The 15642-nt window shown below is 38.8% G+C and overlaps 2 protein-coding genes across 2 annotated transcripts; one reads left to right on the top strand and one right to left on the bottom strand.

The window, feature by feature from the left end:
* The first annotated feature begins 6789 nt into the window (after window positions 1-6789).
* Window positions 6790-10560, top strand: tescb (tescalcin b). The gene is made up of 8 exons (XM_079234753.1): window positions 6790-6992; window positions 7669-7738; window positions 7996-8076; window positions 8197-8336; window positions 8432-8493; window positions 8933-9040; window positions 9123-9170; window positions 9358-10560. Exons 1-8 carry the CDS (start codon window positions 6929-6931, stop codon window positions 9433-9435), a joined length of 651 nt encoding a protein of 216 aa, XP_079090879.1. The 5' UTR covers window positions 6790-6928; the 3' UTR covers window positions 9436-10560.
* Window positions 10561-13003: 2443 nt separating this feature from the next.
* On the bottom strand, window positions 13004-14469 carry m17 (IL-6 subfamily cytokine M17; the record flags this gene model as incomplete). The annotated part of the gene is made up of 3 exons (XM_079234968.1): window positions 13004-13730; window positions 13854-14002; window positions 14436-14469. The coding sequence occupies 3 exons, from the start codon at window positions 14467-14469 to the stop codon at window positions 13269-13271; spliced, it is 645 nt and encodes a 214-aa protein (XP_079091094.1). The 3' UTR covers window positions 13004-13268.
* Window positions 14470-15642: the final 1173 nt, after the last annotated feature.

Here is a 15642-nt window from a genome sequence, read left to right as displayed (position 1 = left end):
ATAGTTTAAAACTGAGCATAACGTTCACACATTGGCTATGAGCTGACTGCTTAACAACTTTCCCTTCACCAATAAACATTTTATTTGAGATAGTGGCCAATAAGGTGATCCATCTTCATCATCAGCCAACCAGCAAATACATTTTTTTTGGAGGATTACCCAGAAGGGGCAATCTGCCAATGTTGTACTGTTAGTGGCAGAATAAAACCAGCTCAGTTTATTCTCTGGCTTGCAGTATCCTCAGGGAAACCTGCAACAAGGCGATGCATAGCCTACAATTATACCTTAGCAAAAGAAAATGCATTTCCTGCTGAAAATGCGTTGGAAAAATGAAAGCTGAAGTATAAATATTTGAAAAAATAGCTGAAAATAGTTGAAAATAGCTGGAAGCAATACGTCATATTCTATAACAGTATCATATGTGTGTAGCGTCGCTACAGTACATACAGTACTTCTTTACATCACTGGTTTGGAAGCAAAAATTGTGAGGTTACATGTAAAAGCAGCTGTGGGCAAAGAAAGATATCTATGAAGGAACAACAGCTGACCAATTCTGTCATATTTGTTTGAGCTGATGCTCTCCTTTTCATCTTGAAAGGACTGTGACCTTTGTGTGTTTGGTGGCGAGGTCCGAAGCTGGACGTGACGCAGAAAAAGGTGGACTGCCAAATCTGCGTGAGGAGGGAGCAGCTGCCACAGGTGGAGGAGTTACGGTCGGTATTGTAGAGTGATGGTTTGCGAGATTGATCATTTGTTAGGAGCATCGGCTGGCAGGCTTTACGTGAGCTTGTGGTGGTAAAGTGAGAGCTGAACTACGAAGTCAAACTCACTTTATAAGTCAGGCCTGACAAGCTGTGGATAGTGACAGACAGAAAGAGATTGCAGAGACAATGGGGTTTCTCTGCCGGGTGGCCGGTGTCCCTCTCCATTAAAGAGTTCAATGAGTCCTTGGACAACTGCTCCTCTGCACTGTGAGGAGCCAGCTGAAGGGGTTTGGGCTTCTCCTGAAAATGCCTGGCTCAATAATTACTGGGAAACTCACCCCAGAACAGACCCAGGACAGACGTGAGGGATTGAATGTCCCATCTGGTTCGGGGTGAGCTGAGGGTCCCCTCCCAGAGGAGCCGGAGCAAGTTGTTGGGGAAAAGACCATTTTGCCATCACTTGAAACTAGATAGCTTTTATGGATTTTTTTTCTTAATCCTAATTAAGTCTTTGTGATCATGAAATAATGACTTTTATATTTCTAAAACTTCTCTGACCTTTCTACAACCTTACTGTCTTACAATGTAACTTAGTTTAGTCGTTGGCTGTCTCTGAATTGCTTGTACTCTGAAATTGATTTCTTTCTGTCTGGGGATCAGAGCCTGCCCCGTCCACGCCTCTGCAATCCCTTCTCCCTTTTTTATATTGACAAACCAAGGGCAAAAAGTAAAAAGACACACCGTCATGTCCTTTTATGTGCTATAATTCAAAAGCAGACTGAGAAGGCTGGGAAATAACTCCCAGAGTAACAAGATAACGATGACAATGTAGTCCTTGTCACTGCTATTCACACAAAGTCTTTGTTTGTGAATTTTTGTTTTTTCTTTTTTAGCCACATAGACAGAAGTTGTTTTTTTCAGTATCCTTCACATGAGGTACCGTAATTAACTCTCACTCTATTCTCAACACCCAGTCCGGATGTTTTTTATTTTAAAACTGGGTCACCCCTAAAGTTATGAAAGTAATTTATAGGACCCAAAATAAGCTGTCTTCTGAGTGTTATTTCAGATCCATTTATATTCATTTATAGCATGCCTTTATGACCATTCATGAATCTGTCATGCAATCATTTATATTAATGTATTTATATTAATGTGAAATTAAAGATTCTCTCAAAAACTTTGTCTGTAACACAGATTGATGCGTCACTTGCTTTCACTTTTAATTCCCGTATCTAGCATTTATAAGCAGCATATAAACATGTAATTAATGGTTTACAACACACGATTATGTATGCAGCTATAACGACATGTTAAGGTGCTTATTAATGTACAGTAAATATCAAAATACAATATCCTATCAGGATATTTCATATATAATACATACATAACTGTGTTTTAATATATTGTCCTACATAATGCACCAGCCCCTACTAAAAGGTACCCACAGAGGGACTTATATTGATATTGACATTTACATTAATACATATTGTCTTACAACTACATTATAGTGTGGTGTAAACCATTTACCAAATGTTTATGTATTGCATATGAATGCTAAATAGAGGGACTTGTTGCCCAATATAATTTCTATAATGAGCTTCTGTCTGTGAAAGGAAAAGGTTTCATCAGTCTTAAATTATGTGAGCTGTCACATCAAACGATCTCACAATGTTATTGTGAGGTATAAAGGCGTCGTTCTCACACAAGATGTGGTGAAATATACTTATATTTTGGTTTGTGGTTCTCCGGATGTGGATAAAAATCACTCAGCAGAAATTGGTTTTCTATTCTTTGCTTGGGGAAATGGATCAAAAGCTATCACAAATTCATAAGTAACCAAATTACACAATGCAAAAAAAAATAAAATAGGCTTTTGATGTTAATACAAAGGCTTGTCTGCTTGAATTCCTGTCATCAGCGGCAGCAGAGGAAGAATATTTCATTTCCATTTAACTGCTGATAATTAATCTTCATAAACATCCTTCCAAGTAAGCAGAACAAACAACAGGTTCCATCAACAATTCAGATTCACCTGGTTTATTTTGAGGGTTTTGTTTGAGCACAGGCAGCATGCCCATTTCTTATGAATCTCATCCCACTCTGTGTGTGTGCGTGTGTGTGTGTGTGTGTGTGTGTGTGTGTGTGTGTGTGTGTGTGTGTGTGTGTGTGTGTGTGTGTGTGTGTGTGTGCGTGTGTGTGTGTGTCATTGAGAAAAAGACATTTAAGAATGGGGAGAGAAGGCATGTGTCTAACGGACGTCCGTTCGGTGAAAGGAAGAGGCAGACAGGTGAAAAGAGAGATGGAGAAAGAGCGAGACATGTCGCAGCACCCTCAGGACGTCTCCTCTTTCTGAGCAGCTGTTGTCTGAGAGCTGGAGGCAGCACTGCGGCGCCCTGTCAACTCCTTCTCCCACAGAAGCCCCCCGTGCATGCAAAACAGGTTCAGGCTGCCCTCTCTCCTTGGCCACACTTATCCGCCCCTTTTTGTCTCCGTAGATAACCAACACCTCCTTGTTTTCTTCCCGTCTCTCCGGAGTCTTCATTCAAATCAATTTCAAGCCATTCAACGGAGAGCGCCCAGTAATAGTGACAACGCACACAACAAACAACACACACATGCAAGTGAGACAATTTAAATGGAAATCACATTCCAAGGGCAGAGACTGATAAGGAAATGTATTGCTGTAGTTTTTCAGGTCAGATTGATTGTGTACTAGATGCATACATTTCCCTGCAAATGGAAAATATTTGAACACGTTCTGATCAGAATCAGAATCAGCTTTATTGGCCATGTGTGTTTACACAAACATGGAATTTGACTCCAGTTACACGTTGCTCTTCATACTTATATACATACACAATATAAAATAAATAAGAAAAATATTTTAAAAAGACATTAAAGACAACAGTAGTCAACATAGTGTAAAATAGTGCAGATGGAAGAATCTGATTAATTGTTCATCAGATTGACGGCCAGTGGAAAGAAGCTGTTCCTGTGTCTGGTTGACCTGTTTCTAATGTAAAGATACTCCTTTATCAGCTGTCAGAGGCCCTACTAATATTTAAAGCCTTTTAAGTGTCATTACTTTTAATTGATGGGTTGCTCATATTCTAAGTGGCATAGTTTGAACAAAACAGACCAAATCTAAATGTACAATATGTCATAAAGAATATGATCTTTGACCTTGTGCATGGAATCTACTGCATGGTTGTTTGTGCATGAACACATTACAAACTGTAAATAGTTGTTTTATTGTGCAAGGCCAGGCTGGATTAACCAAGTGGGCAACTTCTGAAAAAAAGCCTTGTATAATTGATTGTAATTATAATTTCCATCACCAAAGCACGATATCAACCAAGTCATGCTATATCCCAATCTTGAGTCTGTCTTGTGGGGCCCTGTTTCAAAACATAAGACTTTATTTAAGTTTATATTGTGCTCATGTGTTGCATATTCCTAAAGGAAGTGATGTTTAATCCCAGAAAACACGGCGGCAAAGACATGTTCCAGCACAGCAGTAACGGTTGGTCTCTGATTGGTCTCAATAGAACAAATCATTGCCATCCTTAACTTGCTATATATTGCAAGGACAAATGTTAAGACACCGTTTTCATTGTATCACAGTCACAATTTGGCACAAATAAAGAGCTCATAAAGAGCTCCAACAAGTTGTGGATTTTATCTTGAGATAAACTCTGATAAATCAAGTAGCATCGTAACAAGTATTAAGAATATATAAACCTCCCAAAGCTCACGATGTAGTGCTGCTCAACTCCTCCTCCTTATTTTATACATGATTTGTGTCATAATGGGGCATTCACATTTCCTAGTAGACTGTTTATAAGCTTATAATTAAACTTAAAAAGTTACAATTTCTCGACAATCGTCTTGTGTGAATACTGTATTGTACAGGATCATAATGCACACATACATGACTTTAAGAGAAATGTAAACAAATGGAGATTGGTGGGGTGAAATAGCATGAAAGGAGAAGATGTTTCTTCTTCAAGCAGTTCAATTGTGTTGCTGTTGTCCTTCCCATGCCTGTTGATTCACTATTAGCAGTGACAGCTATGACTGGAGGATGCAACAGTTACAGACGGTGGAGCTCGACAGCTTTGGAAACAGCTGCAAAGTGGATCAGCTTTTTGCAATTTAATAAAGATCTACATTACACAATGACATGACAATAAGTGTGACTAAACAACATATTCAACACAATTAATGTGAAGAGAATCCATAGATGCAACCCTCAAGTGACTGAGGGTAAACACAGTTTGAAATAAAGGCTCTTACACACACACACACACACACACACACACACACACACACACACACACACACATACACACACACACACACACACACACACACACACACACACACACACCATATATAATTTACTGCTGCTCTGTTGAAAACAAAACTGGCAGGAGGGAAAACTGGTGTTAAGTTACACAGTTGACCAAATGCTACCACCATGTGGTGCTCTTTAGTACCGCATGGTTTTAACAATAACAACACCTTTGTTATTTTGTTGTTATATTATGTGCCTGAAAAGGTTTCCTTCAAGTTTGAAAATCACAACCAGGACCGCAGTCATCAAACTGTGATAATGTATGGAAACCAGAAAGTGTTTTGGACACATTTTCACATTAACCAAGATCAGAAATGGACCAAAAACAACTTCAGATTCACCCGTTCACAAATACCGACATAGCTCTTCAAGATCATAACTAACGGGATTTTTCAATGTTATGTTTGTTTGATATCTGACATTTGAGAAACATTGAGGCAAGACATGTGGTTAATGAGGCTCTTGACAAGTTGTGTCTCAAAACAACGAAACCTGCTGAGTCTTCTGTGGTTTGAAGGATGTGTCAGGCCCCAATAACAATACCACTTTTTCCTGAAAAATTGACCTGAAATGACCTGAAATAGAACACTACTGATGGTGTAAACCCAACAGCAACAATGTTCTGCTTTAGGCCTCATCTTGTCAAGAGCTGATATTAAAACGTGTGTAGTGGAAGAAGTAATCTGAGCCGCCTGTTGGAGGAAGACTTGGGTCTGATGGTCGATGCAGATTGTCAAGTTCAGCGCAGGAAGTTTTTGTTTGTCGTGTCACTCTGGCGACACATGCTGGATACTTCTATCATTTAGATTCAAAGTTTAACTATTGACATTGAAACCACTGTTTAGAAAATAGTCCAACCTCAAGGTCCATTTAGTAGCTGTTCTAAAGCTTTCAATCGTATTTTGGAGGCCCATTTTTTAAGCCAACATGGATAAAAGAAGTCCTTGACATGCTCAGCAAAATATTATATGAATACATACAAATTCTGTGACCATATACCTATCAACATTAGGGCTGTCCTTCACCAAAGAAATTCTTATTTGACTAACAGTCAAACAATTCTGTCAATGAATCGATTAGTTGAATTAATTGACAGATCTGTAGAACTGAGTTTCTCTGCAAAGAATAACACAAAAGCACCACATTAAATACTGTTTTTACCTTATGTGCTCATTAGTTTCGAGGAAATTAGTCATACAGCATGAAAAAAAGCATAAAAATCGATCTTAATTGACTAATTGTTGACAGCTTGACATGTTTGATAATTTTGGAAGAATCCTTGAAATGTCCAGAATTTATTTCAAATAAGCTTTTGTGGATTCACAATTTTGCTGCAAAATAAGAGTTCAAACAGGTGGGTTAACATGGATGGACTGATCAAAATTCATTGTGAGACCAACTAATGTCAATATATTTCAAACAAAATGATCAAAATACGTGAAGTGTCTTTGCAGTTTGAGACACTATCTCTCATCTTTCAGCCCCTGAAGCCTATATGTTGATATCTGAGAACTACGTACCTCAAACTCTCCCTCTTTCCTGGCTGCCACAGTACAAACAAACACAGTCAGTGGTTGCAGCCTCTGAATTAATAAACGAGCCTGTGTCAATAATTCAAACGGCAGCCTGTTGTCCCTAAATGTGTGTCGTCATCAGGACGGTATTCACGGAAGTAGGCTGCAGAGGATGCGACCTGCGAGCGCTCAGGGGAGAAGAAGTGAGAGCTGCGGGTCTGTCGCACAAACCCTCAGGAGGAAGTGGACGCAGAACCTGATGCGAGGAGCTCCGTTTCAATAACAACACTTTTCAGTTCATTTCTCTGGTCCCGTTCAAACCGGACCGGTGGAAGGACTTATTTGGAGGTATGGGAGCGCTGCAGTCCGTACCGGGTCATCCAGAGTACGTTGATCTGGCGGAAAAGACGGGCTGTGAGTATATCTCCTCGTTATTGTTCGCACTGGCGTTCATTAGACATCAGTCAGATATGTAGGACGTGTGAAAACATCAGCGCACTGCACCGGAAATATGATTTTATTGCAGTCTCACATCTTAAAGTCTCATCTTAAAGGGGAAACCCCGAGAATTTGAGCGTATTGCGTGTGTTATTGATTTGGCTTGAGCCTATAATTACACACATCTAAGGAAAGCCGGGTTGTGTGGTGCAGAAGTAGCATCATTAATAATTTACATTGTAAGTTAATGGAAGTTAAACTACACGGAGGAAGGTGTATTTAATAATAGAGCAGACACCGTATTGAAAGCTTTGACAAAACCTTTTAAGAGGGTTGCTCTCTGCAACATCAGTTGCTTTAATTAACATGCAGCCTCATGTGGGAGACTGTGGATGCCTCGTTGCAGGTGATTGACAATAAAAAAAGTTTTACATAGAATATGAATATCCAAATGTGCTGCCTTGAAAGCTTCAAACATGTAAAAGAATGAAGAGCTGTTACCATCAGATTCTCAACAAACATACTTCTTTAGATACCACATTTGTTACTGTAATGAGTTTAAAGAGTTGCCTGTCTCCCTCTTTTTGGAAGCCTTACACTCTTTATGTATGCACAAGATAGTAACTACAGGTTGCCTCTTCTCTATTTTCAGTTTCATTTGAGCAGATTGGAATCCTGCATAAAAGATTCAAGCAGTTGAGCCACAACGAAGACACTCTGCTGTATGTATGATTTAGATCACATACTGTGTGGTGTAATGTGCATTTTTTAATGGAGCCTTCAAGTTTCTGTTTTGTTATTGTCTTATCTGTTTCTTCAAGCAAATTGGCCTGGCAGGTCACCAACTTCCTTTTAGAAGTGGAAACCTGCCTAACAGGCTTTGCATCGCCACGTAATAGCTTGTGCCTAGGATGATAGTATTACAGTGTGTCTGACACCATGTGCCACTCCTTTTTAAAATCTTCTTTCCACCCTTTAGGAGAGAACACTTCAGCAAAATCCCTGATCTTGATTGCAATCCCATCCGTTCTCAAATCATAGAGGCCTTCTTTGACAGAAGGTACAGTGATGATGGGCTGAAAGTGGCCTGAACTTGTAATATGTGGCGAGATCAGATTTCTCGTTCCTGCAGACCTGAACTGCATCTGTCCGCTCAGTCGCTCCTTTTATATTTCTTCAGAAACTTTCGTCAGAATGGCGAGGGTACGGTTGAGGAGATCGGCTTTGAGGAGTTTCTGGTGACCATGTCCCATTTCAGGCCTCCGACGCTGCACATGACAGAGGAGCAGCGTGAGAGCGTCAGAAGGGACAAACTGAGATGTAGAGTCTTCAAATCACATGATCACATGCCTGACATCATCTGTCGATGACACGCAGCTGTTAAACTGATTTGTGGTGTTTTTTTCTCTCTGCAGTTTTATTCAACATGCATGACACGGACAACGATGGGACGATAACCCTGGAGGAGTACAGACACGTAAGCCTCTGCTGACTTCTGATGAACACAACTCTTTACTCTTAGATAAGATAATCCTTTATTAGTCCACAAGTGTGGAAATTGCAGGATTACAGCAGCAGTGCACACAAGAGACACATAGTAAATACAAATCAAGTAATAGAAATAAACAGTAAAAACAGTAATAACAACAGTAAAGAAGAAAAATAATCCACAATAGCAATATTATATATACACATAACCAGTGAAGATTATGGCAACCTCCACTCAGTCTGAGGAAATCAGCATGAGTCCATCATGTGGGTGTTTAACTGTTCGCTGAGACTTCTCAAGGTTATTGAAAATGTAGAGTCTGTATATAAGGAAGTTATTTACTAACATCTCCTTCCCTCGAGCCTTTTCCAGTCAGGGATTTTATTCTTGTAGTCAGTGTCTTAATATTATTTTATTCCCTATCCAGGTGGTGGAGGAGCTGCTATCTCTCAGCGAGGCAATGGAGAAGGACACGGCCAAAAGCATAGCTGATGCGGCCATGTTGGAAGTGGCCAGTATCTCAATGGGTCACATGGTGTGTGAGCTGTGGTCTCGCTCAAGATGACATTACGTTTGATTTATTGTTTGTCTGCAACGTCTCTTTTTTTCACACGCAGGAACCTGATGAGTTCTATGAGGGAATCACTTTTGAGCATTTTCTCAAGGTTGGTACACAGAATATACATTATAATATATGTTTGATAAAACTACTTTTTTGGTTAATTACCATAGTAATGTTGTTTTTACAAATTCAAATAAAAAGTCAATATTTCCACATTAACGAATGGTGACGCTATCAGCAATATACATTTAAATTAAACAATGTAAAGCTCTTTTCTTTTCTTTTTTTAGTTGCTCAATGGCTTTGAGATTGAATCGAGAATGAACGTTCGCTTTTTGAATATGGACACAACAACCTTGTGTAAGTGAGGCTGGGACACTAAACTCTGCAGTGACTCTGGGAAAACTCTGAACACTCATGATTATGGTTTCACTATCTGTGGTTTCCAGTTGGTCGCTTGCACTGAATAATATGCCTTACTGATGTTTGAATAACTATGCAAATGAAAACATATATACTGCAGTTGTAGTAGAAGTAGCTTATTTGATGGGACGCAATAATATGAGATAACCAGTCAAATAACAATCAGCCTGTTAGTAGTTGGACTAAACAATAGTCAAATATCCATGTCTTCGGTAGCAGACTCAATGCATGCAAATATTGATACTTGTAGAACCTTTACAAATTTCAATGCCATAAATATATAATGTTTAATTATCAGGGATATAAAGGTTTATCTTAAAATATATCTAAATGGCTGTAATAATAGCAATGCAATCATTTGATATGCCTTTTATTCATATTACAAAAATGACAATTGGTGCAGGCTCTGCACACTACATTTGCACAATGAAGCCGGATGAAACAGATCTGACTTCAGTTCATGATGTGTAGTTCTGATGAAAATGAAATGGGAGTGCTCTCATGCGAGATTAAATGCTGAAAAGCTTTATCTTATCAGTCCTGGAGAAGGACTGATGAGGTACTTCTTAAGAAAGACTGAGGTGAATCAGTCAGTCCTTCTTGTACTACTCACATTACTGTCACAAGTTATTTAAAAAGCTTTTATCAATACCTCTTGATTCGGTTGAATGTATACTAACACTTAATTTTTCAATATTTCCTGTGAGTTTTATGTGATAGACGGTCTAGAATGTCCAAAGAGAGCCATCAGCACTTCTGACGCACTTCATTCTTCTATGTATTCAGTCATGGGTGTATGCTGCCCTCCACAGGTCAAAACATGTAAAGCATTTAAAATGATAATGAACCAGCACCTGATTCATAAAGATATTTATATCTTCTTCCTATAGTTGTTTTTTTTAGTACTTCATATAATGGAAATCATGTTTAATGCAGTGTGTTTACGCTTAGTTATTGTTTTGCAGGTGGACACATTAATTTGAAATACTTGATGTGTCGCTTTTACATTCACATTGTATCGTTTAGGCTTTTAATTTGTAAAGCTCTCCATGTTTTTGCAATAAAATACAACATGTATGGGATGGAGGTTTAGATTTCTCATTGCCTATGTGTGTCCGTTGGCGGAGAGTCACATTGTATATCATTCAGCTTTTCAGTTCAGCCATGTTTCTCTGTGTGGAACATTGTTGCTGCACATGTGCAACAAGATCCATCATACAACAGCCGGTTAATACGTATTTTTTAGAAGCCTTAAAACTATTTTAGCACACCAATTCATAAAGACTTTCATGGCTAAACTATAACTGTTTTTTAATAACGTTAATTTGGAACAATTGATAGTTCCCAAAGATAATGCAATGTCCTCTACAGCCCTTGAACTTCACAGGTCTTTTTTTCTGTGCAGTCTTGCGGAAAGTTCGGCAAGCAAAATTAGTTTTCTTCTTCAAATTTCTTTATTGGCGAAATCATCGATTACAATATGTGACAATATGACAACATATTAAATATTTGGGCATCAAACTAAAATATGAATTTTAAAAAGCCATTTTTACTAGGCTGATATATTTTACCGTGATTATAGAGTAGACTCATCATACATGCAATGGGTGGCAAAGAGATCATTTGTTATTCGTCAATCTGTGGCTACTGAGTGGACCAAAGCAGAGTTTAAGAAACAGACTGAATGGTTGAAATGCGGAGATGTTAAACTCTGAATGCAGGTTTTTACAATCTGTTAATTTATCGTTGGTCATCAAACATAAGAGCTCAGACTTTACATCGGTGTGTGAGCTCTTACAACAGGAGAATGAGCCGCGTGTTGGAGTTGTTTTCATACAGTTACTCTATAAACTGTGGCTCTGAATCATAAGTATTTATATTCATATATAATATTTTCTTAGGGTCACAGGACATTTTAGAGGTTTTAATCACCTGGCTTTGTAATAGAGGTGTGTTGTTGCATTCAATCATTATGGTTTGATGTTTATTCATGTTTGATATTAATGTGATTAATGTGGGGAAATACAAGTATAGTGTCCAAGTATGACTACATGGGAGTTTTAAGATCACAATACAATAAACTAACTGACACTCTAGTCAGTCATATCTCCAAATGAGTTAGACACTGTAAACTCATTCTAATTTAATATGTGAGTAGCCCTTAACAGTTTTACCTCCCATGCGACGAGATTGTCATATTTAACATTTAAAGGGTATATAATGTAAATCCTTTAACAAAAGGGAAATTGTGTATGTGGACTACACTAGTTTTGAATCTAGTTTCAATATGATCACCTTACAAAAGAAAAGAACATATTTTTTACTTGACCTGGGAAAGTTTGATAAAATGTAGACAGTATATTGCAGTTGTGCAGAAACACTTTTCACTGTGCTTTAGATTGATGACAGGTGGATCTGTGGTTACAGACACTACAACAGGTCCTGGGTTCAATCTCCAGGCCCGTCCAGTTCTGTTGGGGTTTGCACAATACATTGTGTCGGTTATCTGGTGTTATTCCACATCAGGTGAAATAAGAGCGTTTTACAGGGAGGACGTGTGACTAGTCTAAGGCGTTTGCATATCACACACACTGTACCTGCTGGGGCGTGCTCCATAGCTTTCTGTGGTGTTGTAAAGCATTGAAGTGGGTAAAATAACTGAGGCATGATTGTTGTCCTGAGGTAAACTCTGTGTTTAAATAAAGCAGAGTTATAACAGGGAACTTGATTCATGACCCAGAGTGAATCCCCCATCTACTTCCATTTCCTGAGAACTTGTGATGAGGAAAGTTCAGTGAAGCATTACTTCATTCCAACTAAAATATTTGGTATCCATGTTATATATATATATATATATATATATATATATATATATATATATATATATATATATATATATGTTTATATATATATATATATGTTTATGTATAGATTAAAGGTTTGTGCTCAGTGTCTGTTATTCATCTATTTAAAAAAGGGGAGTTTCTGCAGAATTCTTAACTTCTCCTGTTTTCCCCATCCCACCCTTCACACACTTGTTTCTCCATCTATATGAGGAGGCGAGTTATCTGACCCACACACTCCCACACCTTGTGACCGGCCAGACAGCCCGCCAGTTTCATGAAATCTTTCCTATCTGATACTGCCTTGTGTTAAACACATGCGTCATTCTGAGCTGATATCACACAGTCAGCGTCTCAGCTGGTTCCTGATTTTCTTTTCACCCATCTTGATGGACTTATTTTGCACATGATCCTGCCAGCCCAAATAACACTACTTATTTTGTTTTTTCTTAAGTGCAGAAACAGATATATTGTTTCTCAAATTGAGTCCAGCAAATAAGAAGACGTGTGCATGGAGCATGAAAATCAGTTTTGAGATTTTTCCAGAAATTCCCATGTTGCTGTGTTGTACTGTTTTGATGCAACCACTATAACAAATGAAGAATAAGATCTCAAAGAAGTACAACTGCAAAATATATTTTAATAATCATAATAATATACACCAGTGAAATAGAACCATACATAACATATAATACAAATTAAATATACATAACTTGCTGAGCGATACCTCCACACTCCTGATCTTTCTACAGCATTCCTCTTATTGGAAACAAGAAAATAAATATAATAGTTAAATTATAAAATTATAATTATTAAATACCATAAATAGGCCTCATTACACTGATGTACCAGCCACCTTTATACTCACTTATCTTTTCAAGTCTTTAATTCTGTTGTTGAAACCTGACTGTCTTAAGGCCAGCCTTAGGTCATCCTCAGAAGAGTGTGTTTATTTGTATCCTCCTGCAAACTTTGTTCTTTACAGTCCTCAGTTCTCGAGAAACATTTGACAGCAACTCCTTGTAGGTCTTCAGGACCACACAGCCATAGACCTTCTGCTGGAAGACGTTCTGAGGTGGGGGTAGTGTTGTCGGCCCTCCTGCCGGCTCTGGCATCGGCAGGTTTGGGAAGAGGCTCTGATAGAAGCTGTTTATGAGGGCCGCCAGGTTCCTGCTGCTCGCGCTGAAATGGCTGAGCTCTGTCAGCAGCGGGCTGGTGGCTGACTGTAAGTCCGTCTGCTGCTCGTACACCCGGTTGAAATGCGGGAAGAAGTCTTGGAGATGTGTGTAGATGCTCGCTAGCCTCTCGGAGGGCTCCAGGCCGGAGATGTTGGGGTCAGGGACGTTGTTAACTGACACCTTGCAGAAGAGCTCTGACATTTCTCCTTGAGAGGCTTTCTGCAAAACAAAAGATCAGATATTAATTACGTCTTCAAGAGAACCACGAATAGCAGGCATATTATGTTGCAGATGAGGATTTAACAGTAAAATAAGATACAGTACTTTTAAGTCTCTACTTACATATGTTTTGATTAGGTTGACAGATTCCCTCTGTACGAGTCTGGTTAGCTTCAAAGTCTGCTGCAGATAATTCCCACACTGCTGGTTTCTGCTTGCTGCCACGATTCTTGTTGAATCAACAGCCATAACCAGCAGGAGAGAGAGTAACGCTGCGGAGGAAGGAACTGGTCAGTTACGGTTATACAACATCCCAGTGAGGGGAACCTCATTTCAAAGCCACAAGTGTAAGGCAGAAGTGTTTCACTTTGAAAATATTCAGCAAGAAAAAACAAAAGGACAACAGAAGTCTGCTATATTACCAGTTCAGACATTTTATAGAACCATATACTGTAGTTAAAGTGTGTCAGACATTGCCAGTCTCTTTAAATATTAGCTCATTTAAAAAAAACAATTCACTCCATTTAAAAAAAAAAATAGTCCCTGTTCAAAAACTGTGAAGCAGTTAAGTTGAATCTCACACTTCAGTCAGTTTCACAACAGCCTTTAGGCACTGAAAATAACCACTGGAGCCTGCACAATGCCAAGAAAAGATGCAATTTATTTTGTATATTCTTATAACAAAGTAGACGTAGTGAAACTTACTTGTTGCTGGTTCCATAAACTGTTGAAAACGCATACTCTTTACATGACCATTCATTCTTCTCTCAGAATCACAGGCGAATTGCAGAGACTCCTCATAATCACACTCCTTTAAAACTTTTTTTTTTAAGACAGAAACCACACATTTGTCACAGGAGGAAATGACGTGCACTTTGTGAGGCAACCAAATTTCCCAGAATGTCCTTTTTTTCAGTTGTGCATTTTCTTTTTTTCCTCCCTCTATATGAGACAAGTGGGCTACGTCCCTACATGTCTGGTCACAGAGTAGGCATCTTGGGGTGTCGCCTAACTATTATTATTATTATTATTAGTGACCATGCATTGTAGCACAGAGTATTTTTAATGGCACTTCCTTTTTTATTGAGCCTGGAAAAAAATACTAGAAATGTGATATATTTAAATCACTGGAGAACATTAATCTGCTGAATTTAGAAAACCATGTCAGGCATGAAAATGATTTAAGAACTGAGGTCAGCATACCCTTTGACATAGTTAAAAGAAAAGAATCCCGATGGAGTAGTCTGAGATAAACCTTTCTTATTTACTGTTTTCGTCACCTTCTCTTCATTTTGATTCAGAGTTGTGTCATAATATTGCCAACTGCTCCTCAGACCTTGTGTGTCTTTTTGCAGCGATATTTTCTTGGGGCCCAGTAAACAGGAAGCTGGCAAAGTCACAGGAAATGCATTTCTCAATCAGAAACTTTTACAAGTGCGTAAAAGGGAGGGCCTGCGTAGCTTAAAGTAGGCAAGATGTCATCGTCATCCCATCTCAATTTCAAACTTCTGAAGGTTTGGCTCGCATTATCAGAGGATGATATCATCGTGACATATGCTGTTGTTGCATCGTCCAGTGATTAACGTGAGGATGATATGAATCCATCACACAAACTGGATTTTTCATGTCTTGTCTAATCTCATCTTCGTCACTCACCACCACTGACTTCTAGAAATGATGATCACTTCCGCTTGGAGACACGCTATGATGTGTTTAGCCTGCTGTCTGATGCAGGGTTAACGAGAGGTCAGCACACAGGACAGAAACGGCTCACTAAGGGCTGACTTGATTCCCACGTTATTTTGATGGTAATATCGTCTTTGTTTCAAACATGCACCCGAGATGCCACAATTCTGTCAAACCACTGACTACTTGAGAAAAGACAAGGGGGAACTCGACGTACCACAACACT

Source organism: Taurulus bubalis (genome assembly GCF_910589615.1).
Source record: "Taurulus bubalis genome assembly, chromosome: 19".
Taxonomy (NCBI): Eukaryota; Metazoa; Chordata; class Actinopteri; order Perciformes; family Cottidae; genus Taurulus; species Taurulus bubalis.
This window is presented reverse-complemented; position numbering and strand designations above follow the sequence as displayed.

Bases quoted from the DNA above. Each gene is read 5' to 3' on its own strand.
- tescb (XM_079234753.1), top strand. From the start codon at position 6,929: ATGGGAGCGCTGCAGTCCGTACCGGGTCATCCAGAGTACGTTGATCTG. The intron at 6,993-7,668 runs GTGAGTATATCT...CTCTATTTTCAG, and splicing joins TCTGGCGGAAAAGACGGGCT to TTTCATTTGAGCAGATTGGA. The intron at 7,739-7,995 runs GTATGTATGATT...TCCACCCTTTAG, and splicing joins CACAACGAAGACACTCTGCT to GAGAGAACACTTCAGCAAAA.